Source organism: Fulmarus glacialis, unplaced genomic scaffold (assembly GCF_000690835.1).
Source record: "Fulmarus glacialis isolate BGI_N327 unplaced genomic scaffold, ASM69083v1 scaffold16966, whole genome shotgun sequence".
NCBI lineage: Eukaryota > Metazoa > Chordata > Aves > Procellariiformes > Procellariidae > Fulmarus > Fulmarus glacialis.
The window spans coordinates 72,237-96,447 of NW_009219137.1; the positions used below are offsets into that span (position 1 = coordinate 72,237).

Here is a 24,211-nt window from a genome sequence, read left to right on the forward strand (position 1 = left end):
TGGACTGCTCTTCTTACAAGGAATTAGTGCTAAGATTATAGTAAGCAGAAACCATATGGTTGCAATATTGGTTCCTAATAATATCTAAAAATATCATAATCAATTTCTCACTAAAAATAAAACTAAAGCCAATCAACATGCAAGCTTTCTGACACCTTTTGCCAGTTTACTTAAGAGTATGACAGTATGGCTGGCCCGCAGTTCAAAGAGCTGATGAAAGAGTTATACGTAGACTAGGCTGTAACCACTTCAAATGGCACAGCTGCATCCCAAAGAGGATGCATGAACAAGTTCCAAGATAAACACTCAAGTTTTACAGTACCATGTACAGTCTTACCACTCTGGTATGAAAATATGTTTGATTTTTTTTTAATATCAAAAAAATCTTTCCTATATCAGAAAGTATCTTCTTTTCGTTGAAGAGATCTTTACTAAAATACCTGAAATACATATTTGAGCAAGAAAAATTTAACATCCAATTTTCATCACCTCAGGTATTTTCAGGAGAGGTACATTATTTTCAAGCAAACCTGAAGAAAAGGTAAACATAATACAAATATACAATATGCAGTGTAAACATACACAAATTAATTTTAAAGAGGAAAGATAATCACAAACAGGAGGTTTGGTACGGGAATTTCAAAACTGTTCCTACTGAGGAGAATTCAAGAAGTGACAAGCACCACAAGCTCCAGAGCTCTGTCCCAAATGAACATGAGTGGGCCGGCCACAGGCTTTCATGAAAGCACACTCTTGGCAATTTTGTTAGAAATTTCAGAGTCAAAACCCCTGCTTGGTAAAAAACTCATTAAAACTCACTCTTTTCAACTTTTAAACATTTTTTTAATTACATGTTCCTGCATCAAACATCAATTGAAAAGTTAAGAAAAAATTGACAGTAAGTATGTAAGAGCTGAAAGATCAGCATCCAGAATAACCATTTTGTCTTCCCTCCTCCTCCTGTCACATCCCAGGCTACAACAAGGTGGCCCACATGGTTCCCTTGGCGAGCTATGCCCAGGCACTGCTCCTCTCAATGCCATACAGCACTTCTCTGCCGGGAAAGCAGCAGGTCAGTCAGACCATGCTGGGCCAACAAGGCCACACAAAACAGTCCCACTTCAAGTCTCTGCTTCTTTCTCAGTACAGAGAAGTCTCACGTTAGGAGAGCATTATTCTAAGATAGGACCTACACACTAGTGGCCTTGAACCTCTTTGAAGAGAAGACACCCTCATGAATGGAGCATTGAACCCAGCCTGTAAGGAAAAGCAGGCTCTAAAGGCAGGAGAGTAGGAATATAACTGATACCAGCAAGAACCTGTAGCAGTTTGTTTGTTGGATGTCAATGTGACAAATCTCACATAGACTTGACTGTTCCTAAAGAAGTGGTGATGAGTCTGAAGTCTGAAGTCTGTTGAGGTCAAAGTGCATTTCAAGAGATACACATGGAATCCTATTCTTGGGAATCCGATACTCTAAGTATTTTCAGGACAACTTATTTTCCTAAAATCACTCAGTAGCCATAATTATTTTTTTAAAACAGTACAATTAGCCATCAGGAAAAAAAATTCTTGTCCAAGTTGAGGAAAGTAAAAGTAAAAAGTAAAACTCCAGCAAGTTAAATGTAAAACTACCACTAAAACTAATGGAGAAGCTTGGTGAAGGAGCCTGCTAAGGAACAAAAATGACCACAAAAATACTTTTCAAAATGCATCAGAAGTAGAAAGCTTGTAAAAACTGGTGAGGACAATGGATAAAATGAGGACAACGGTAAAATGATCACTCAAAGATAACTAATCAAGAGCTCCAAAAAACCCCAGCAAAAATTCTTTACATTACTGTTACCTAGAGAGGTACCTGGGGAAGTTCCCAGAACAAAACTGTATTTGGGAGGAGAAGATACAGAAGATTTCAGAAAACGAAAATGAAAGTATCAAACCACCAGGAACAGGCAGTATTATTCCAAGAGTTCTGTGTAAACAAAATATGAAGTTAGCTATAAATTGTCATTTTCACCTTCTACCCCTGGAGACGACAGCGGGTTATTGGAAGACGGGCAAATGTTTCATCCATTTTTAAAGAGCATTGAAGTTATCCAAAATTTTTGCTCTACATGTAGCAAACTCATAGAAAATGTCAAAGTACAGAACTAGTAACCCTACAGATAAATAAATTATACTGGAAAAGAATCAGAAAGTCTTCTCTACAGCAAGATCATAAGTCACGCATCTATTAACAGTTCTTCAACAAAAGCAAATGGATGTACTCAATACAACAAAAAAAAATCTTTTAGTAAGAACATTCACAAAAAAAGCTCAAACTAAATTGCCATGGTATAGGATAACAGTTCTATTCTGGACTAATAACTGATTTTTAAAAGTAGGAACAAATGTTTAGTTTTCCCCCATGGAGGCAGATTAGAAACCATGTTCACAAAGATCTCTGCTGGGATCTGTGCATGTGTAGTAGGGGCTGATCGACTTAGGGTTTTTTGTTTTGTTTTCTACAGACAATTTCTGAACATATCAAAAAAGTTCAACAGTGAATTGGTCAAGTCTATGGAAGATAAAGTATTTGGAACAGTCAATGCTAAAGTCTTTTGTGATAGTACATGAAAGGGTCTTACCATACCAAGTAATTGGGTAACAAAGCACCACATGATTCCTAACTGAAAAGTGGAAAATAAAGCACATGAGAAAAGAAATAATCCTAAAGATGCATATGCAACAACAGACTACCTTGTTACCACTCAGGAAAGAAAACCTGAAATGTGTTTCACTTTAATGTGCAGTAGCCATGGAAAAAAAAATTCAAATGGAGGTACACAGATACTGTAAGACTTGCTATTTTGGTCCCTGCGGTTCAAAAAAGATACATTTGTACTAAAAGTCACAGAGAGAAACAATAGTATCCAGAGGCTTGGAAGAGCTTCTGTACAAGGAAAGATTGTATCAGAGCAGTTTCTCCATGTTAGAAAAAATATGCTCTAGGACGGGAATAGAACAGACATCTACACACTTATGAACAAAATCAGTAATATAAACACAGAATAATTCATTATTTCTCATGAAAATTAAATAGAGAGCATTAAATAAAATGATCATGTGTTGGTATAAAACACATGGAAGTCTTTCACAAAACACAGTGATCTGCAGAACTGATTGCCATGGACTATTGTGAAGGACTAAAGAATGGGCTTAAAAACTTTCAGACAAAGAAATCGGGGAGAAGCTCCTGAGAAACTAGCATACACGTTGGCCCAAATGTATTCTATCATTGTGGAAGCCTCTTAAACCTGGAGCAGCATAAGCCAGTGTCAAAACAAGCAACAGTGTATCATATCATGATACTTTATACTCCTTCCCAAACTATTCCTGTTGGATTCTGGACAATAAGCTTGATCAACTTTTATTCTGATCTTGGGTATCAATATTTCCATTGCTATTCAATGTAATTATCACAAGAGCCTCAGGAAGCCAAGACTTGGTTTTCAGCATCTTCCCATAAACCTTGAGTGGAAAGTAGCTCAACTATCCATAGCATAATGTTTCTAGTTGTAGCAGAATTAATAGATCTAAACCTATTTATCTGTTACACTGCTAAAATTAATGTCTAAAACACAGTCTTCCAAAATTCATATGGTTCCCATAGCAGTAAAGCAGATACTTTAGGGAAGTGGAAGGTAACACATACAGACTAATAAGAATACAACCTTGCAGAAATTGCACAGTCAGCTTTTGGCCACTAGGTTAAAATTTAAACAGCAAGTCATCCTAAAGTTGTCTCAGTAGAAAGCATATATCTTATCTGGCATTCTCTCTTACTGGGATCTGAAATATCCAAGTTCACTTCGCAAATCTTGTTTATGCATTTCTAGATTGAAGCTTAATTTAGGTCGTTTGCTTTCTCCTCTCATTCTGGATCAGTGCTGGCATAGAGAACAACCTCACCCTCCCAAAGAAGAAAAACTGAAGAAGGGGGTAACTTGTATTAAAACAAAATGCTAGATGACTCAGTTAGGACCGCTCCATTCTTACTTCATTCAGTGCAAGGCATAAAATACTGTGAAACTAACATTGAAAAGATACGTTCTTTTCTGCCACACTTAAAATTGATAATCTGAAGAGACAAGAGTCATTAAGTTTCCTTCTTTGAACACACTTCAGAAACCACTACTAAATTCAATCCCTAATTTAATTAAGGTTTCCACTGTAGTACTGCTTTTGCAACCCAGAAGTAAGGTATCATCCATAATAGGTAAAATAATGTACATAAATATGTTGTTACTTAACTCATCACATTACATTAATACTTTAAAAGGAAAGCTTATAAGCACTATCATATTTAAGCAATAAGACATAAAAGGGTGTGCATATGCCGTAATGACGACACACCTTAATAATACAAGAAGTATGTCATTATTATCCCATACTACACACCCTAAAATGCTTCAGTATAGATCACATCTATGTATTTAACAAATGAAATTAGGATACGTAGAGAAGATGCCTATTTAGTGGCTGATAATCTCAAAACATTTCATCAAAAAAAACATAAAACATGCCACTGAATATTCCTGCTCAGGTAACCATTTCTAACAATTTTCTTTCATCATCATCAGATTACAAATACAGACTGCTAAAAAATACTTGTGTCAATGAATGCACTCGCAGTTCCTACAAAAACAGGTTAAAAAAAGGAAGGAGAGCCAGTGAAAAGGATCTCTGTTTTCTGGAATTTTGAAGTGTTCTTGCAAGCCTAATGGTGAGTTTTGAAAGACAAGATGCAGCTAAAACCTTTAAATAGGCTCTTAGTTTTTTTGGTTAAACTGCTTCTGCCTTTCCATTTTAACAACCCAAGAAATGGTTTAATAAAGCCAATCCACTTCGGTTATCTCTATTAATCCAGTCTGAACTCAGGGACTGAGGAGTTAAGTGGTTTTAGCTGAACTCTTCCACAACAACACTATACTACTTGCAGTCTAAAGCCAAAGTCAGCACAAAAATCCGAAATTCAATTATATTTTCCTTAATTATATCATTGTTCACCTTGGAAGTAAACTGAAACATTTTGGAAAAAAAACCATATTATTGAACTTAACTGAACACTATCTACTTAGCCTTTGCCAAGCAAAAAAAACAAACAAAATTGTGTTTGTGGCAGCCAGAATAAACAAAATTTAATGCTGATATGCCTTCATCTTAAACCCAACTGAAATGTATTTAAATATTTATTAATCGCGTATGATTCCACAGAATTTATTACTGCAGTACGCTTTCTCAGGCATACTCAAAATAACTCAGCTACTTACTTTCTTCAGCTGAGGCATACTATTACAAAAAACCAACATCAACAATCTTTCAAGCCTGATCAAACTTGACAAAATGATTGTTATTTAATGGATTTCCATTCATTTAATATCTCTTTGGTTATATAAATTGGAAACAGTTTCTCAACTCATGTGAAGTTTTCACAATTGTATTACCCAAGAACAAAGAAAATTGTAGATATTCATTTATTACAATATTCCCAAACAGTTTTCCAACTACACAGTTGGAAATGCTGCTAATCTTTTAGATGAAAGACATTCAGACATTAAATGACCAAAACACATCCTTTTAAGTAATAGTATTGATCAAAGTGGAACAAGAAACACATCTTGAATTTCAAAATAGAAAACTTTGAAGACATGCTTATATAAACGATTCAGCCATAACCAAAACCAGCAAGTGATTTTTCCAAGCAATTTTTGTTACTCAGTGCAAATATGGTAACTCGCTGTGGATGCTGAAAACCTTCTCATATAGAAGTTGCTGCTGCTAACACACATTGCTTATATGAGCAAAATATCTAAATTGGGGGGTGGGGGTGGGTTAGGGGGAGAATGTACTCTCCAACCACTTTGAGAGGTCTTGCCAATTCCTCTGTTATTTGGGAGAAGGAGATCAAATTCAATATACAAGACATGAAACAGATAGGAAAATGGTCCAACAACAAATCTTAAAAATTGCAAATGCCAACAAGTCTCTACAAGTATGTTACTGGGCCAGAATGAAGGAAAATCATTGTGAAATAAGCTTTTCTGGTATGCAGTTATAGCAAATAATCATGAGGTGATGCCGAAAACTAGACAAATGTGGTATTCGAAGAATGTTAAAAACATTGAGGTCACAAATGCACACTGTAACTTTAGTACCCACTTCTTATCCCACTATTTTGATATTAAATCTAATTCATTCTTCATTCTAAACTTATAAACCATGATTTTAATGAACATCTCTCTTGTCCACATGCTATAATGCATGTGGAAAAGGAAACAATACAGTTAAAAATGAAGTGAGGTTGATTTTGTGTATGCCGTTTACAGAAGGGGAATATTGCTTGTTTTTAAAATACTATGTTACATAATGTAGATTTTTCAGTAAATTACAAAAGCAGATATTCTCTCTTGGACCAAGATTTTGAATTTTTTGCACTTTTAGCTCACAGGTAAGCCTAAGATAAAGCACGAAAATCGTAATTGCATTGGGCATTTTTAATACTAAAAGCATATTTGCTTGATTATAATCCAATGTAATATACCGTGCCAATCTACACAAAGTAATTACATAATCTGACCTTGTCCCACCAGTTTGTTTTAGAGACACACTAGAATGGATTTGGGTTTAACTGCCTTTGCTTAGGTAAAGAGCTAAAACTTTAAGTTCTGAAGACATGGAGACAGGGGAGGAAAAAACCCCGAAAGTTAAAGCCAGTTCTTATATTAAATTCCCTGCAATTTATTGCAGAATGACAACAGGAATATTAGCAGCTCAGTAAAACAGCAGATCATTTTATTTGGGGTGGGGAGGTATTACTACACATTATTATATTAAAATTGCTTCACTCTTATTTTTATGTATATACTAGTTGCTTTAGTTCAAGCAAATTGGCAGAGATTCGTCAGAATATATATACTTTCAACAAAAAAGAACATAGACATTTTTGACTTGCGGATAACTGAAAACCTGTTCAGTACCTGAGTGCGATCCATTTTTCATATCTCCTTTTGTTGACATAAATAAGAGATGATTTCTCATGAAGGTTAAGGAACCAGCCAGTGCAAAGAAAAGACAAGCAAGTAGTTTGGGGACACCTGTATGGCAAGATCTGGATAGAAAAGTTTCTTCAAAAACATCAGTAGTACCTTAGTTAGATACATAAATCCAAAAGGATAGAGAGGGAAAAAGAGAAAAAATCACCTCAGAACCATGACATAATGATCAAGTTTATGCTTTTAATATGCAGGGGGGTTTTGTTTGGGGGTTTGTTTGTTTTTTTTTTTTTCCTTGAAGTCACACAAAATGGAGACAGGTACTGCAGTATTTTTATGTTAGGGAAACATTTTGAAGTCTACCCACTTTTTCTTCACTCCCAAGGGAAAACACAGTAGCTACAAGAAACAAACAAGCAAAAAAAGACAGATGCAGAAATGAAGAAATCTGGTAACAATAAGAGTCGTATCAAAACAAAAGCTGTTGGAATACGGGCCCTTGTACAGAAGGTGATGGGAGATGTCATGTCCTATCTTCTCAGCTTGCATAAAAACCTGCAAAATTTGTGTTATCCAGTCAGGAAGGCTCTTAAGAATAAGTTCCAAAAGCCATTCAAAAGAAGATTTGGGTATCAGTGTACTTCCTCTTTGCCTAGGTTCACTCTGCAGCTCAGATTTAATGAGTTGCAGGCTGAGAACTACAAACTGTAAAAGGATCATCATACAAGTAGTATTAACCACAACTAAAGCCTGAACTGCCTTATCTCCAAATCTGTGAAAGTTGGAGCTTCAGAGATCCACACTCTGAACGGCCAGTTCAAATGCTTAATTTATTACTCTCTTGCTGATATAGAAATAAAATTCCTTTTTAGTTTATCCTGGTATCCATTAAAGCTAAATAAAAGCACCTGTTCAAGTGATCCTTTGACAGCATGTCCTTGAAAAAGGTAAAGACACTGCAACTAAACATACCTGAGAGAGGTCTCTCTTAGCAACATTAAATAAGGTTATAACACTTCATGGATCAGACTGCAGCATTAATGCTCTCATCTTAGAAATTTGCCACTTCTAAAGGTTTTGGCCTGCATTTGTTTATTTCTGACATTCACACATCAATGAAGACAGAGAAAGAAGAAAAGGTTTTGCTAGGACAAGTCCAGGTAAACTGCTCACAAAATTACTGGTTCCACACTCAGAAATCATTATAAGAAGCCATGCTTATGGCAAAACCCCACTCAGGAGAATTTCAATACAAAGACAAAATTCTTCACCAGTGACTAGCCCTAAAATAAGCACTTATGAAATAGGTCTGAATATATTTATATTTTTCTTCTTCCTCTTAATACAAATTGTATTTTACATGTAAATGTACATTATTTCTTTACTCTCTTACTTTAATGTGATCAAAAGCAAACTCCATAAAATTACTATTTATTGACTTTTCCCTAAAATAAGGAGGTTCCTTCATTAAAATTCTCATAGTCATTTACCAAATCCTTACTAAAACTAGGATATCAGAACCATATCAGAAATTATTAAATACCATATTATTAAAAAATAATACAGGAGGAAGAGGGCCATCTAAATAGCCTAGCTCCCTTTTATATCTTCTAACCTGAAAGTTCATTCATAAACTTTTCCTGTTTCCATCTACAAATACCAGGTTTTGTATAAAAGAAAACAGTATGCTATATGTTATTAGGAAATAGACAAAAGAATCTAAAAAGGCTGTATAATAAAAACTGAAAGATCTGAAAGTGGTTTTGCCAATTCCATGCAATTAGTCAAAAGCCCTACTGAAACAATATTAAGTAGTCTTTGCTTTACGAACAAACAAACCAACATGCCAACCTCAGGATTTATAAATTCAACTCCTTTTGACACTAAGTTAGTGATGGTGCTGGAGACCAATATGCTGCTTTTGAAAAAAATTGGAAATAAGCCTCCAAGTCCTTTCCCTAGGACTCTGCATGGCACAGTCTCAGTCAGACACTGAGCCACTGAAATCAGCTGCTTTCTCCCCAAGTCTGCATAGGTGTTTGTGCCAGGTGTATGTTTAGGACCCAGCTGCCCTGCCCTGTACGGAGTCCAGAAAGGAAAACCAGGAGTTACAAGAATTGGAAACAGGAAAAAGTCTCTGCACTAGTGTTTCTGTTTGGCTCCTAATTGGATAATACAAGGGCTGATACAATGAGCTGCGGCACACAGAATATGCAAAATTCTGAAAGGTCATCTTAATATTAATGATTGTTTTGTTTTGTTTTTAAATGAACACGACTAGGATACACCTTTTATAACATATTATGAATAAGCACTTATACTGTATAAAGGCATCACAAAAGTTTTCAAGTTTAAGAAGTCAAGCTTTAAAACAGCTGAGATTATTTAAACCAGCAGAAGAAACCTGCATCAAACGTAACAAAATTTATATAAAGAGTACAAAATAAAAAATTGGTCAAATTGGGGTTCTGGGGGAATACCATGATTTACAAGTACTACTGATCAGAAATTTTTAGCACAAAAAGTATCAGCTTTAACAAAACACAAACCACTAATAAATTTGTTCAGAAAAATGTAAAATAGCCTTTATTTTCCATTAATCTGTTTTCTTGAACTATTAGAAAACATTCCAAACTGATTTATAGTCATAGGAATCAACTTCACAGATAAATTATTTCTGGATTCCCAGAACACATTCAATGACCCAGTTCAAATTTCACAATCTTGTATTCAGCCCAATAGACTGTATTTGATTAGATGCACATTATCTGCCTTTCTGCTCCTTCACAAAGCCCTAGAAAGGATAGATTTGTGACAACTGGATATATAAATTCAATAGACAAGTCTTGCTTTCTGGCCCTCTCCAAAACCACACAAATGCTCAGCTCCCTGCCCAAACACACAGAAAAAACAAAACAAACAAACAAAAACCCCCAGAAAATTCAGCCAAAAAATGGCCTAAATTACAGCACTTCAAGCGTAAAAAAAGTTCCAATTTCTTACAGAAGGCTGACAAATAATTATGTATAATAATGAGCTGAAACAAAACATGGGAATTTTAAACAACAAATTGGTAAGTGATTCTGAGGTACTTCACTTCAATGCCTTACTGGATTGTTACATTTGTCCAAGTTTAATTTTCTCTCTTCCTCTCTGGTAAGGACAGGAACCTGATCCAACAGTGACATAAAGAACTCTTAAGAAAAAGCTTGCCATAGTTAACAGCAAGGACAAACACCTGACAATCATACCTAAAGACCAGATCTCATCTCTCATGGTAATCCACACAGATTTCTTCACTCATCACCATTCTGATGTCTCAGTTTGGTATCTTCCCAGTGAGTTACTATTGTCTCTTTCTGCAGAGGGGCAAACAAGCAGGCAGATAGAGAGCCAAAGCCTTAGCTTTTCAGATTAACAAGTCTAGAAAGAACATGAGGAGACTATCCAAGCTATTCCCCTTTTCATGCCATACTATTAGCCTCACACAAGTAATTCCTCATAGGTATCTGTCTAGCATTAAGAACAAATAATACTGCCCAAATTTCATTCTAAGCAATGTGAGCTCCATCTATTCAAATGTTTCCTACTGTTTACACCAAATCTTCTTTGCTATAGTATCCATTCACCATTACTCACCTTATTCTCAAAGGACAAGGAGAACAGTTTATTCTCTTCCTTTTATTTATCTGAAGTCTTCTCATGTCTAACCTCTGGCCATCTCAAAATAGTGTTTACCTTTTTTCAAAAGCTAAACTTCCTTGATTCATGCTTAGCTCAAGATGCACAACACTCTTGTTTGCCAAGATGAAGTATGGGGAAATGCTAACACCTGTATACCACTAGCTTAGACAAGGACAGCCAACTGCATACGGCACAAGAAACAATTGGAAAATAGTAATTTTATATAGTAACAGATCTGGACGTTACAGTGCACATAAATACATCTCTATTCATTTCTGTGTATTTGGGACAACATCAAAACAGTGCTGTAAACTCAGAAGGTACAGCACCTACAGTACTTTTAACTGACTTAAAAGTGTACACTGGTTTGTGTCTTTCTGGACAAATTTCTCTTTTGTTGCTCGCATTCCAAACTTACATGATTTGTCTAGAATTATTCTGAAATAATTTTCAGTGATGATTAGTCCAAAATGGAATAGATCACTTAGAGTAAAGGACCTCTTCTGATATAAGGAACATGTTCAGCTATTCAAAAACAAATACAGCACTTTAAGGTCAAGTATTGCATTCATCCAAGTTAAACAAACAAACATTTTTGGAAAAAGACAAAGCACATCCATAACCAGGCTATTCTATAAAGTGTTCAAGGAAAACAAAGCTGAAAAGAATTAGAAAATAAAATAAAAATTAAAACTTTCCCATAGGATTTCTGCTCTTCAGTTTTGGTTTCTGGAGATATAGCTCATTTTCATACCAAGTGTTTGAGTTTCATGTTGCTCTCCCTCTTTAGTCTTGACCATTTCTTAGTTCCTCTAAATAAGCATGAAAAATATTCACAAATGTTTACGTGTTCACACTGAGTAAATACAGATAGTAGGATAAACCAATAGGCAAAAAAATTCTTACTGAAACATACTAGCCACAAAACCATTTATTCCAAGGGCTTTACACACTCCAGTCTTGTACCCTGTGAAACTGAAGAGCACAAAGAATGCTCCATAATCCTGCAGACTCTCAAATCTCAGAGGAGCACAGGGGGAGAGAAAAATGCCACATCTGTGCAAGAATACCACAATCCTAGACAGGATGGACACAGGCAGACAGGACTGTTGAGGAGAAGAACTACAGATCATTCTCAAATACCTGCAGGAGCAGGAACTCAAAGAGTAAGAATGATGATACTGATACATTTCCATCATGGTAACACTATTTAAATGAAGCATAATCACATTTGCATCACCATATTCAGTGCGTACCTCCATTATCTCCATCATTACATAAGGAGGTTTTTTTTTTTTTAAACAAGGGACATCAAAAAACCTTTAATAAGCAAAATTTCAGGACCTTCAGGAAAAGCAAGAGGCTTCTCACAGATGAGTCTATTAGTTTCAAGCTGAAAATACCAAGATATTCACAGAGTTTTGTAAATGTTATAACACCACATGACTTAACTGTGGGTCTCAGAATCTTCTCTGCTTGACTGTTATGCAAATATCCCACAAGCAGAGACTTACAGAGATGTCCATGTCGCAGTCTTTCCTCTAATTTTTAAAGAGGTGATACAGATTCTGAATCACACTCAAAGCTTAGGTGGAAAAGACCATCTTATGCAGCCAAGCATTATTTGTGGAGATGACAGATACCAAGAATGAAGAAAACCAACCCAAACCATTCTATGATTCTAAAAACATCTGCACTTCTTAAGAAAGCTTATAAAAATGGTTTTCTCCTCCAGAAGATTTGAAAAGAATTTAACTTAAAATATCTTTCAGTGGGAAAAAAAAAAGGTATCTTAAAACACATTGGTAGTTATAAAAAAAGGTTACACTTCAATACATGCTATTTTTAATGATCTCCATGGAAAGATTACAGACTTGAAATTCCAAACAGGTGTCACTTCAATATTTTACCATTTTTACTAAAAATGTTGACTGTATTATAAAGTGTCCCATTTTTCTTCTTCTTTTTTCCTCAATTGAAAACAACAAAAACAAAAAGAAAAAAACATATTAATTGCACTCTTTCACAGTATTTAGTCACGTAAGACCAAGTTTTGCTACAAAAGGACTACTTGCAAGTCCTTAGATTTCAGTATCAAATTATTTTACCGCACTACTCTACAAAATCCAGGAGCTAAAAGCCGCTCAGTAAAGCAGTGGGATTCTAAAACCAGAATATAACTATTTTACAGCACAGCAGTAAATAGAATATAACTGTAAAATACACCACATTTCTGGCACTCTAAGATTTCCACTGGAGGCTAATATAGATAAGTAAAAGGAATACAAACTGATTCCATAATATAATTCCGATAAAGAAGTTAGCCGCACTTTCACTATCATCTGTTTTCTATTAACTGCTGAAAGCACCTGTACTGCAACATAAAGAGAATGAAAGAAGAACACAATGCATTTAAACTACACTGAGCTCTGTCACGCAGTTGTTCATTAAATAATTACATATGTAACGATTCTTGAAAGGTGAAAAAAGTTTGAGGGGAAAGAGGAAAAAACCTCACAAAACCAAAATCTCTGCAGCTGACCAACCACTGAAGGTTAAATGGATGCTGTAGACAACCTTTTATTCAGGTCCTTAAAAGCATTAATGTTGCAGAAAAACTGGCTTACAGATCAGCTAGCTAAGACTGAAACATTTAAAGATTAACCCCCTTAAAACTTTAATCACTTCAGGCCTTAAATGGCTAATCTGCAACCCAGTTTGTCTCTAACATCTTATTTAAAATAAGTAGTAAAATGTTCAAGTATCAGATTTTTTTCCTAGAAAAGATGCCTTACATGGAAGTGGTAAAGCAAAAATAGCACTAAGTGATTAATACTTGCATTTTAGAAGTACTACTTTTGGCAGCATGTGCAATGATTTTCAGAGACTCTGCAGAGAATTTCAGAGATTGGGTATCTCCAAAAGTTTAGGAGTTCACTACTTTAAAATCTGGCTTACCTTAAAAAGTCTTCAATTGACTGACAGAAATTCTGTTTTTTAATGCAACTCTGAAGACAAATTAGTTGCGTTTTGGTGGGGTTTTTTTGATGTCTTTCTTCTCCCCAACCCCTGTTGTGAAGCTCCAACAGCAGTGTATATTCACTTAAGATCTCAGAGGTATAGCTGTCACTCGTAAATTATGTACGTCATAGAATCATAGAATAGTTTGGGTTGGAAGGGACCTTTAAAGGTCATCTAGTCCAACCCCCCTGCCATGTCCCATGAAGGGACATCTTCAACTAGATCACGTTGCTCAGAGCGCCATCCAACCTGACCTTGAATGTTTCCAGGGATGGGGCATCTACTACCTCTCTGGGCAACCTGGTCCAGGGTTTCACCACCCTCATTGTAAAAAAATTTCTTCCTTCTATCTAGTCTGAATCTACCCTCTTTCAGTTTAAAATCATTCCCACTTGTCCTGTCACAATAGGCCCTGCTAATAAGTCTGTCCCCATTTTTCTTATAAGCCCCCTTTAAGTACTGAAAGGCTGCAATCAGGTCCCCCTGGAGCCTTCTCTTCTCCAGGCTGAAAAACCTCAACTCTCTCAGCCTCTCTTCATAGGAGAGGCCTCTGGACCCACTCCAACTGGAGCCGCTCCTCTGGATCCGCTCCAACTGGAGCCGCTCCTCTGGATCCGCTTCATCATGAAGTGGAGATCTGTACAGGACTATGAAGTTGTTTTTTGTCAAGACTGAGATCTATTATGTCGGTCAAAATACAGATATACTTTGAAAATACATAAATACCATTTCTTACTCTCATATTTTTTCATATCTCAGGTCTCAGGTTAGTTGGAATTTGAAAGTTGAATCCAGTATTTCACAAAAGACATGCTTCATGTCTATTTAAGAGTTCGTATCTGAAGCTGCTCAAAGGTGCAGAAATGCTAAGATCTACAGCAAAGATAAGGCTCTACACAAAGCAGTAATATGCTCATTCCAACAACAGCAACTCCTCCTCCTCTAGGAGGAAGCAGGCATCCTACCAGATCTCAAAGGGACACATAAACAGTCTTTCTTCAGAAGCATTTCTCTTAGTATCATAATACACATAAGCTGTCTTCAAAGGATTGTATTAAATAACACACTTTAAATTACATTTTATAATTTAATTATTTGGATAGGTGATTAGCTTTTCTAGAAATGTATGTTCATTTCTATACCTGCAGATACTTGAAATGAAAATCACTAATTCATGACACTACTACTACCACCACCACTTATAGTGGGAAATTTTCTTCCCTGCTACTCACGAACTGCACAAACACATTATATCTAGTTTAAACTTAAGACAACATATCTATTTCTAGGTATGACTTTCATTGGCCTAATTAATACTAGCCTCCCAACACTGAGTAATGCAGATGACACTTAGTTTAGCTAATTTAGCCCTGGGACAAAAAAGAGTATACAGTGTAACACTACATACCAAAGCCTCCTCTTTTGATGTGTAACTAATTATGATGTCTAGAAAGGTATATAGCAGAATTAAAACTGGATTATAAATACGAAAAATATGCAGAAATATAAAGCTAACTCATTGAACCAACATACTCTCTCAAGGATTCTTTCTACAAGCGAGAACAAGAAGTTTGATTATCCTAATTTTAAACTGCTCTATATGTCTCAGCTGATTTTAGAGAGTTATTTTTAAACTTAAGCTGTATCTGTGTAATGCTGAAAGAACTTCTCTGAAACAGACAATGGAGAAGGATACCCAAACATGTTCATTTAAAATATTATGGGGGGCAACTATCAGATTGGTATGTTCTAATTGCATTCTTTTGGAAACCGATGACTTAAATGTTTTTCTGAGCCAAATACTTTATTAATTTTAAGACTGAGTATAAATCTCTCTTTACTCCTCAGTCAGCTTACTTCCATGAAACTTGAGAAAACTCACTTTGACATGTATTTGTCAGTAAACTGGAGAGGGACTGCTATTTGTCAGTAAAATGAAGATGCTCAGATTATAAACTGAAATTATAAAAAAGTGTTTTCTATATTCCTCTTGAATAGCCCACAAAAGGTTCTAGCAAATCAAAGAAGAGCATTTTACTGCTTTTGAAGTAACAGTCAATATGTATGATATATAATATTAACAAATATCATACCTTATTCTCAGTTATATCACAATTCAACAAACAGTAAAAAAGCATTAGGGCCCTTACTGGGTACTGTAATGATCAATAATCCATGACAAAAACCTTCAGGTATGTTTCACAGCAATTTCCAGTAGGCTCACTTGTCAAAGTTTCTGTATTCAGCTATAAACGGAATGAAGTTAAAAGCTGTGAAGCCGTTCGAGAAATGGCAACTGCTAAGAGTGTAAGATTAAGAAAAATCTCTTTAGGTAATTTGATGAGATGCAGACAAGTAGAAGCTCTAAAAAGATACACTGACCGACACTTACTGACAGTATCTTTCCCTCGACAGAGACTTATGGCTTTGCTCACTTACCATTGACAACCACGAGACACATAATTTATGTAACAAGACAAATTAAAACAATTTATTTCAATAAAATTTATAAAGTGTATTTCTGCTGAATTTTGGACAATGTGTTTATTCCGTAACTTATGTGTTTGTTAAACAAGACCAGAACTAACATGCTACACAGGCTACACACATAAAAGTAGAAACAATTTAAGTAACTCTTAATCCTTTAATACAGAATATATATATATACACCAAATATAATACTCTTCAGTAAAGTTTAAACTGCAATTACATTTTATAATGATCCAATTCTCTACATATTTGTGTCAAATTAATCAAGGCTAAAAGTAAAAGTTGAAATAGGGTCATCATCTTTCCTAGATAAGATGTTCTCAAAATGATCCCTTTTCACTCAGCCAAGGGCAGGTCCATCAGGTACAGTTTTTCCCATGCTAGCCCATTTCTCAAAACTGGGCTCAACGAAATGAAAATAATAAAAACACTGGAAATAATATTTTAACTTAAAAACTACCTGCACAACTCTGCTCTCTACATTGTCTAATTTATGTCTCAGAAATCTGACCACATGAATACAAGCCCAGAAGGGTAGCGGGCATGCAGGGTTGGGGAAAGAGAAGAGCCCTCCACAAAAGTCTCAGAGGATTTTGTCTACTACATTTTGGCTGGAGCTTGGACTAATGGCATCTCTACAAGCTATGGAGATCACAAGGGGTCCAAACAGGCATTTTCTATCTTAAAGTATTAAAACTTCAGGGGTAGGCATAGGTCTTTTCCACTATTTCCCCCCTGCCTTGTTTCATAAAATGCTACTAAGAACATGAATGGGAAACAACTACTAAATCATATCACCCATTAGTTGCCAAGACAAATTATCTGACTCAACCTGTATTATCTGGCAAAAAAATTTGGACATCCAAATGTCCAAATTCATAAGCAAATAACTTGCTTTATAAAAGGGGGGGGTGGGGGGTGGCAAGATCTTCACCAATAATCAGTTGAAGATCTCCATGATTCACGGCAGAAGAACTAACTTCTGCAGAAGCCAAGACTCAAAAATCAAATCTCCCGTCAATCCTATCACTAGGCATGAAAAGCTCTAGCCTTTTTTTCCTTCATGAAAACACAGTGAAGAGAGCTTAACGTGTTTTTCAGACACAAACCATTGCTTTTTTTCCATTTCACTCAAAGGAGAGGAAGTACACTTAAGAGGATTTTAACTCAAATTACTCATAGAACTAAGTGCTATTCATAAAAATGTCTACCTTCATTCTCATATACATTTATGTCAACTATTCTATTCTTACCTTCTTTCTCCTTCCCCCTCCCCCCGCCAAGGTTTGCCTGTTACCTTCTTAATGATATTGAAGCTGCCCTTAAGGTGATAAACAGAAAACGGCAACATAGCTTTTCTTCTTTCCTTTTCATGAATTAATGTTGATTCAGGTTACACTCATCCAAAACCTTAAAAAACCATCCTGCCAAAATCTGACTTTCATAAGTGATTTACTTTAGTACTTCATCTTTGCAATATCTCTAACTCCTCAATCTTAATTAATTAAAATTTTATTACCACATTTGGAAAGCAAGTCAAAATTTGATTAATTTTGCCAACTGGCTGAATAGATGTCCTTAGCTTTTAAGTCATCAGATTTCATTTTACTTGGGAAGTTTAAAGTCTTAATGGCTTTGCCTAATGAGTCATTTGAGAACTGATACAAAAATAATGTTTTGTTCAATCAAGCGGGGGAAAAAAAAAAATCTTCCTTTAGAAAGCTATTTCTTGTAGTGCTAACATCCTACAATTAAACTTAAATGGGAAATAACATTTGAGTACAGATATATCACTTAAGAAGCTTCACTGCTTTAAAAGAAGCTGTACTCATTTATTTCAAAACATCATTGGAAGTCAGACACATTACTTTCTTTGAAATAGGTAAGGAATATTTATATGACAAAATAAATCTTAGTATGACTCAAACTCTTGCAGTTGTTTAAGGCAAGATCAAACCACCTAGTTCACCCCCAAGAGAGCGGTTAAAAAAAGAAAACACCCCTAAGCCTTGGCATCAAAAGTTTATTTCTCTTCTAATGAACTACAACTGCGTGTACTATGTAAAAAAGCCACTTATCTGAACTCAGTCAGCAGTCATTGAGCACATGCTGGCTAGGCATGTATTAAGTAGAGAATGACGAGCTAGAGCAAACAGCAATTGCCATACAGAGTGGTATAATGTTGTAAGAGTAGTAGAAACACTTCAGAGAAAGCAGGAGCTTCCATTGTTTCAGCACAGCACTACATTGCCAAATGTAGTATTATGCAAGTGTACCACAAACACTGTAACTATTCATCACATGTATCAGAAATAATGCTTACACCAGTAATTAATGTATGGCATCCCCCCAAAACATAAGGCTTATGCTTGACTATGAAGAAATGAAAACCACACTGTTGAAGAAAACGAGCAACCAGTCGCGTACACCAGCACACAGTGAATAACATAAACCTCTGCTACACCAGAGAGCAAGCAGTAAACACCAAGATCCCCTCCCCTCTCTTTCACTGGAGAAGACAACACATGGCCAATGTTAAGACTCAGCAAGTGAGCTGAGCACTGGTTGAAAGGTATCATACTGGTAAAAGCTTGCTATGTTTGCTCTATCTGTGTAATAAATTCAGTGAAGAGTCAGTGTCTTTGTCCTCTGCAGCTGATTTTGTCCCACAGTACAAAGACTTCTATTGCAACATTTCCTATGGGCCTTCTCCTTCTCTAGCTCATCCTGTCCCAGAAGTTCCTAAGTTCATGGCAGTGAGTTTCACTCTGACTTCTCAGAAACCTAATTTGCAGAGTATGACTACAGTATTTCATTTCTCTGCAGGATTCTTAGAGCCATATGTTTAATGAATCCCTGATCCGGATGAGTAAGATTATATCTTTTCACTGCATCTCACAATACGAGACCAAGGAAGGGAAAGAAGTGGCACTTAGTGAATTCTCAGAGAGGGCATTTAAAAGAGATCACTAGCCTTGTTCAGTGTACTGTTTTTATAAGCACCCATTATGCCATCTGTCAAGGACAGAATACTGGGCAAAGACTGACCATTTTAATCAAGCCAGTTTATTGGGATGTTATTTTTAATTCTTTTTTTAAACCTACAATATACAAATACACATTTGTATTTATTTGAACATGACAATGAAAAGTCATCTGCCATCTGAAGGATGCTTCTAAAAATGTAGTCAATGATAAACTTACTGACACAAATAAACATCTATTTCAAATACAATGTTTCTAAATTTGCAGCAGACTTTTTCTGTATTCTAGGAATATCTACTTAGTAGTACAGACCAGAATAAATTACCTTCTGTTAGCCAAAATTATTATTCTTAAAGCTATTATCTATCCCCTCTATTCAAGTAATTTCTATCCATTCCCTGTCAGGTTTGATAATACAGATTATTGCATGAAGGCAGATATATCTTCCAATTGTACATGAAAGAAATTCTAAAAATTACAGAATGTAATGCAAACTTACCAACTCTATTCCCTGTGGAAAAGGAGTGTCTTCCCAGTCCTTCTGAGGAAATCTTTGTATTATTTTTCCCAAACCTTCTGTTGGGCCTGCTGAAAGATAAAATTCAATTACTTAAAGGCAAACTGGAGGAAGTTAAATCACCATAAATTTAAGAATATTTTCAGAACATACCCAATATTAGGAAAAGTTTTGCCACAGAGGCAGAACAGGCTCCTCAAATGTGTCTTGCAAGTCATGTAATAAATACAATCTTAATATTCTCCAGTAGTAACACGAGGAGTCACTACATGAAACAAAGCTGCATCCAGCCTATACCCGTCATGCATGTTTTCAAGGTGACAGATGATTACTGGTAATTCTAGTCTCTCTCTATAAACAGTAGTAAATTAAAAACTAACATGATGGATAATGTGATATTTAATAAAAGAAATCAAACATTTGTCAACAAGCGGTTTTCAAAAAGAAACCTACAGATTAAAAATTTACATGATTTATCCAGGACACTCTAGTTCCTTGCCAGTATTTCTAGTTGGTTTCCTTGGACAAGTCAGCAGTGATTTTCTACAAAGAAAGGTGTAGAGAAAAACTGCTATTTCTGATAACTTCTCTGATGCAATTGTATTTTTTTTTTACCCCCTCCTTTTTTTAAGGCCACAGTGCTATAGATAGGAAGCCCTTGAGAAACACCACAAATATTCAACTATAGCGTCCAGGAATGCACATACAAACATGAATTTTGTTCTTCACCTGCAAAGTCCTGGAGGAAATATTGCAAAAATCATAACTTTTTTTACTGAATTTTAGCTCTGGGATACACCACAACATAATGTGGCAAAGTGAAAGCAATTTTTACATTAATCAATACTATCCTGAAGGAATGTTGAAAGCTAGGACCATTTTGAACTGAGCCACTACACAATGTAAAGCATGCAATCAATAGCCTTTAACTTATGTTTTCCACATTTAAAGCATGGTACAACAGTAGGAAGAATGATCTTTTCTCTTGCACAAATCTTGCCTTTTCCTACAGAAAAAAAGCAAATTCTCTGCTTTATTTATCTTACAAGTATACCAAACAAATTGAAAAATTAATATTATTCTGATTTCTGAAGGAAACTGCTTTAACATGGCCAAGTATTTCACATGCACATTGAAGATCCGTCTAACATTCCACATACATTTTAAAGCTAAGAAAACAAGATTTCTGCAAAAACATTACCTATCCATCAGTCTTCACTCTAGCAATTTCTGCATCTTTTGGATGATTTCAATGTAATTTCAGAGGTAAGCGGACACAAAACACACACATGCTTGCAAATCAATCGCTGCGTAGAGACGAGAGGCACAAACTCTTGTTCTTTCCTCTACTCCGAACAGAAGGAAAAAGCACCAGAGCTAAACAGTTACCTCTTCTGTAAGGCAGCACCCACCCCGGCAATCAGCAGCTATATTCAAACCGATCAAGCAGAGCACACACAGCTCTAGACTACCACTGTATTTGCATTCTTTTACCCAGTAAGCGGATTATAGGAGAAACAGGGTCAATATGGAAGCAAGCTGATATCACTGCAAGCATGGATGAAAGTCTGATTTAAAATAAAAACAGGTACTTAGGAAACCAGTTTTCATAAAACTATACATAAAGCTTCCTAAATGGCAAAGTTGAAATCTGCAATCATTTAAAGTATCTTTTAGTAGTTTTAATAATCTATGCTGACCCATCACATTCAATTGGATCACTCTTTCTCTAAAGTCATATTACAAAACTTCGAGATTAAACACTAAAATTTTTTAACATTTTCTTGTGAAATTCTCAAAACTATAATATTATGAAACAGTACAAATTCTGCATTAGTAGTAGCAGTCCATATGTGTTGCTTCCTCTGCAGACACCCAAGCAGCAGCAATGAATACATTATTTTCCTGGTTTTACCACAAAAAACAATTTTCAGTCTGACGCAACTCAAGTCTGCTAGCATAAAGCAATTAATAAATCAATGTTATGGTGGAAAAAAATATGCTTCCTTTAAGCTTCCTGCTAATTTACAGTTTGAGTTTGCTTCTAATCTTAAAACCCACAATAAATTTTACAAGGCATTTAGGTAGAATCAATCTGATAATTTAGTAAAAGTATTTTCTCCAGTTTAACGTTCTTAACGTTCTATGATTTTCTCTTGAAAATAATTTAGGAACAGATGTTCTTGGTACAATGGGCATATAAACTACACAGAGTAAACTCCAAACAGCAATCTCACCCCCAAGATAACACATACTGATTGTGATTCCCAAGGGCAGCATGCTGAAGAACTGCAACCAGACTGGGTTAGCTATGAGATGTAACTAGCAGTAAGAGATGTAATCAGCAAGTTAAAAGCCAAAGGAGATATATTTAGAGAGAAGCTGCAGAGGTGCTGAGAGAGCAGAGTTAGGAAGTGGCAGAAACCAAGGAACAAATACAGACGTGGCTACAGCTGCAGTTTTTGTAAGGAAAGGGAGCTCCATATCTATTAGACTGTAAGAACTGAATAGGGTTCTTACTAATTCTTACTAATTTCACTTGTTTAAGATCAAGTGTTGCCTCATGTACTCTCACACAGCATTTTCTACTAAATTATCACTCCTCTCCCCCCACCATTTCATCTCAACATCCTTCCAAAATTAGGAGGCATAAATGGAAAGGCTTTACCATTCCCTCCCTAAACAGCTCTCAGAAGAGCAGACAGTCACACACCTTCCCTCCTAGGCAGGCAAAAAACCTCCTGCATCCCTCCTTTCTTCTATAGACATCCAGCCCCTATTTTCATCTTCCATGTAAAAAAAGAACAGAACAGCTACATTTTCAACTAGATATGGTTCAACCAGGAATGTATATGTATTTTGTTGTTAGCATGCAATAAACAGCCTTTAGCCTTCTGTGCTCTCCTCTTACCCTTCACGTTTGGTATCCCACTCAGAGAACTCGTCTTTCCTCCCATTCCTTTACACAGTCACCTACTTGATAGCCTCTACTACTCTCTTCTTCACTCTGAGAGGGCTGTTCCTTCGCTGATTCAGTATCAGAACTTCTTCCCTTGTTGAGTTACAGTCTCAAATTACCATGTTATCTGCTTTTCATAAGCCCTGTCTTTGTCAAACCTCTTCTTCCTCTAGTTGTTCTAATGCTGGCAGATGGAGCAAGGAAGAGACAGCAAACAAATGCAGCCAAGACAGCAGTGAGCACAAGCACCCTCCAAGTAGAGCAGAACTTGTGATTGAGAGACCAACAGCAAGAAACGGCAGAAGGACTGAGGTGAACAGAGATACCGAGACTTCCTGGAAAGGAAGTATCAAAGAATTACAGCAGCAAAAAGAGTTCAGTCCCTGCTATGTGTAAGTCCCCTATGTTTCTCTGTGGGAACACAGGTGACAGGTTTTTTTACTCTGAATCCACCCCACTTCTCAAAAGACTGAGACCTCTGACACTACCAACGACACCTATGAATAATGAAATCCATTCATCACATTTTGAAGCTACCAGTCTTTCTAGTTCTCTTTTTATTAGACTGCTAGAAAGACACTCCATACATTACAGTATAGGAACTTCTTTTAATTCAGAATTAAGAGATGTACAATTTTTTTAAAAAAAAATTTGTAATATTCACTCCTTTATGCCAAAACATTACCAGCCTTTTTAGGTTACTTTCCTTGGAAGGCCACTAATGCTGGCCACCAGTGTTAAAAGATCTTACTGCATGTAATTCCATTTTGCTTTCAAGAAGGATTATAAACTTCAGTAGGAATTTACCTGAAAGAAATGCACCTCTGAACATTTTCTGAAAGCCAGATTGAACTTCTTATGCTACCTGAACTTGCACTTCAGTTCATCTCTGGGATCAAAGGGAAATCATTCCAAAACAACTAATAATTAAATTGAAGTTTCACATGCTGAGGAGATACCTTGAAATCATTACATATAGAATAAAATGTTCCAAGTACTATTTAGAAAAAATCATTTTGCACTTTTCTGCACATGCATTATTCTTCTCGAAGTCTCAAGTAAAGCCAAGGCGAATTCTTCAACTAGATTTTTAGCATGGACCCTTAAATCCTTCTACTTTCAAATTGTTTTACTCCTCTCTACTACCAAACACAAACAGAGTTTCTGTACAACACTCCTACGTGCTTCAAATCTTTTCCTCTGGAGTACTGAAGGCAGGTAGAGGATGGTTTCAAAATTGCGATCAACTGGATACTTTATCATGGTCTAATTGAAGCCATAGTTTTGAATCTGATCGCGTAACACATCTTAGTAAGTTACTAGATTTAAAAATAAGACATACAAAGATGTACAAATACAAATATGCACAAACTGGTTTGGGTTGCTCTTATTTCAGTGGGAAGTAAGTGCTTTCAAGAGAAAAAATGAGGAGTGGCAATAAGCTCTAGCCACTTAGAGCCTGGTTCAGAACATTACAAATAGTTTTACAAGGTGACTTTAAATTATAATAGAGCACACCAT

At 35.9% G+C, this 24,211-nt stretch overlaps 1 protein-coding gene across 1 annotated transcript in view; it reads right to left on the reverse strand.

The window, feature by feature from the left end:
* The window catches only part of LOC104078582 (myotubularin-related protein 13-like), a gene marked incomplete at its 3' end in the record, with an annotated part of 87,816 nt that extends 63,863 nt beyond the window's left edge, over nucleotides 1–23,953 (reverse strand). The window contains exons 1-2 of the mRNA XM_009580265.1: nucleotides 23,872–23,953; nucleotides 19,714–19,802 (exon numbers count right to left, since the gene is read on the reverse strand). Of these exons, the coding sequence (XP_009578560.1) occupies nucleotides 19,714–19,802; nucleotides 23,872–23,953 (171 nt within the window). The remainder of the gene's footprint in view (nucleotides 1–19,713; nucleotides 19,803–23,871) is intronic.
* Nucleotides 23,954–24,211: the final 258 nt, after the last annotated feature.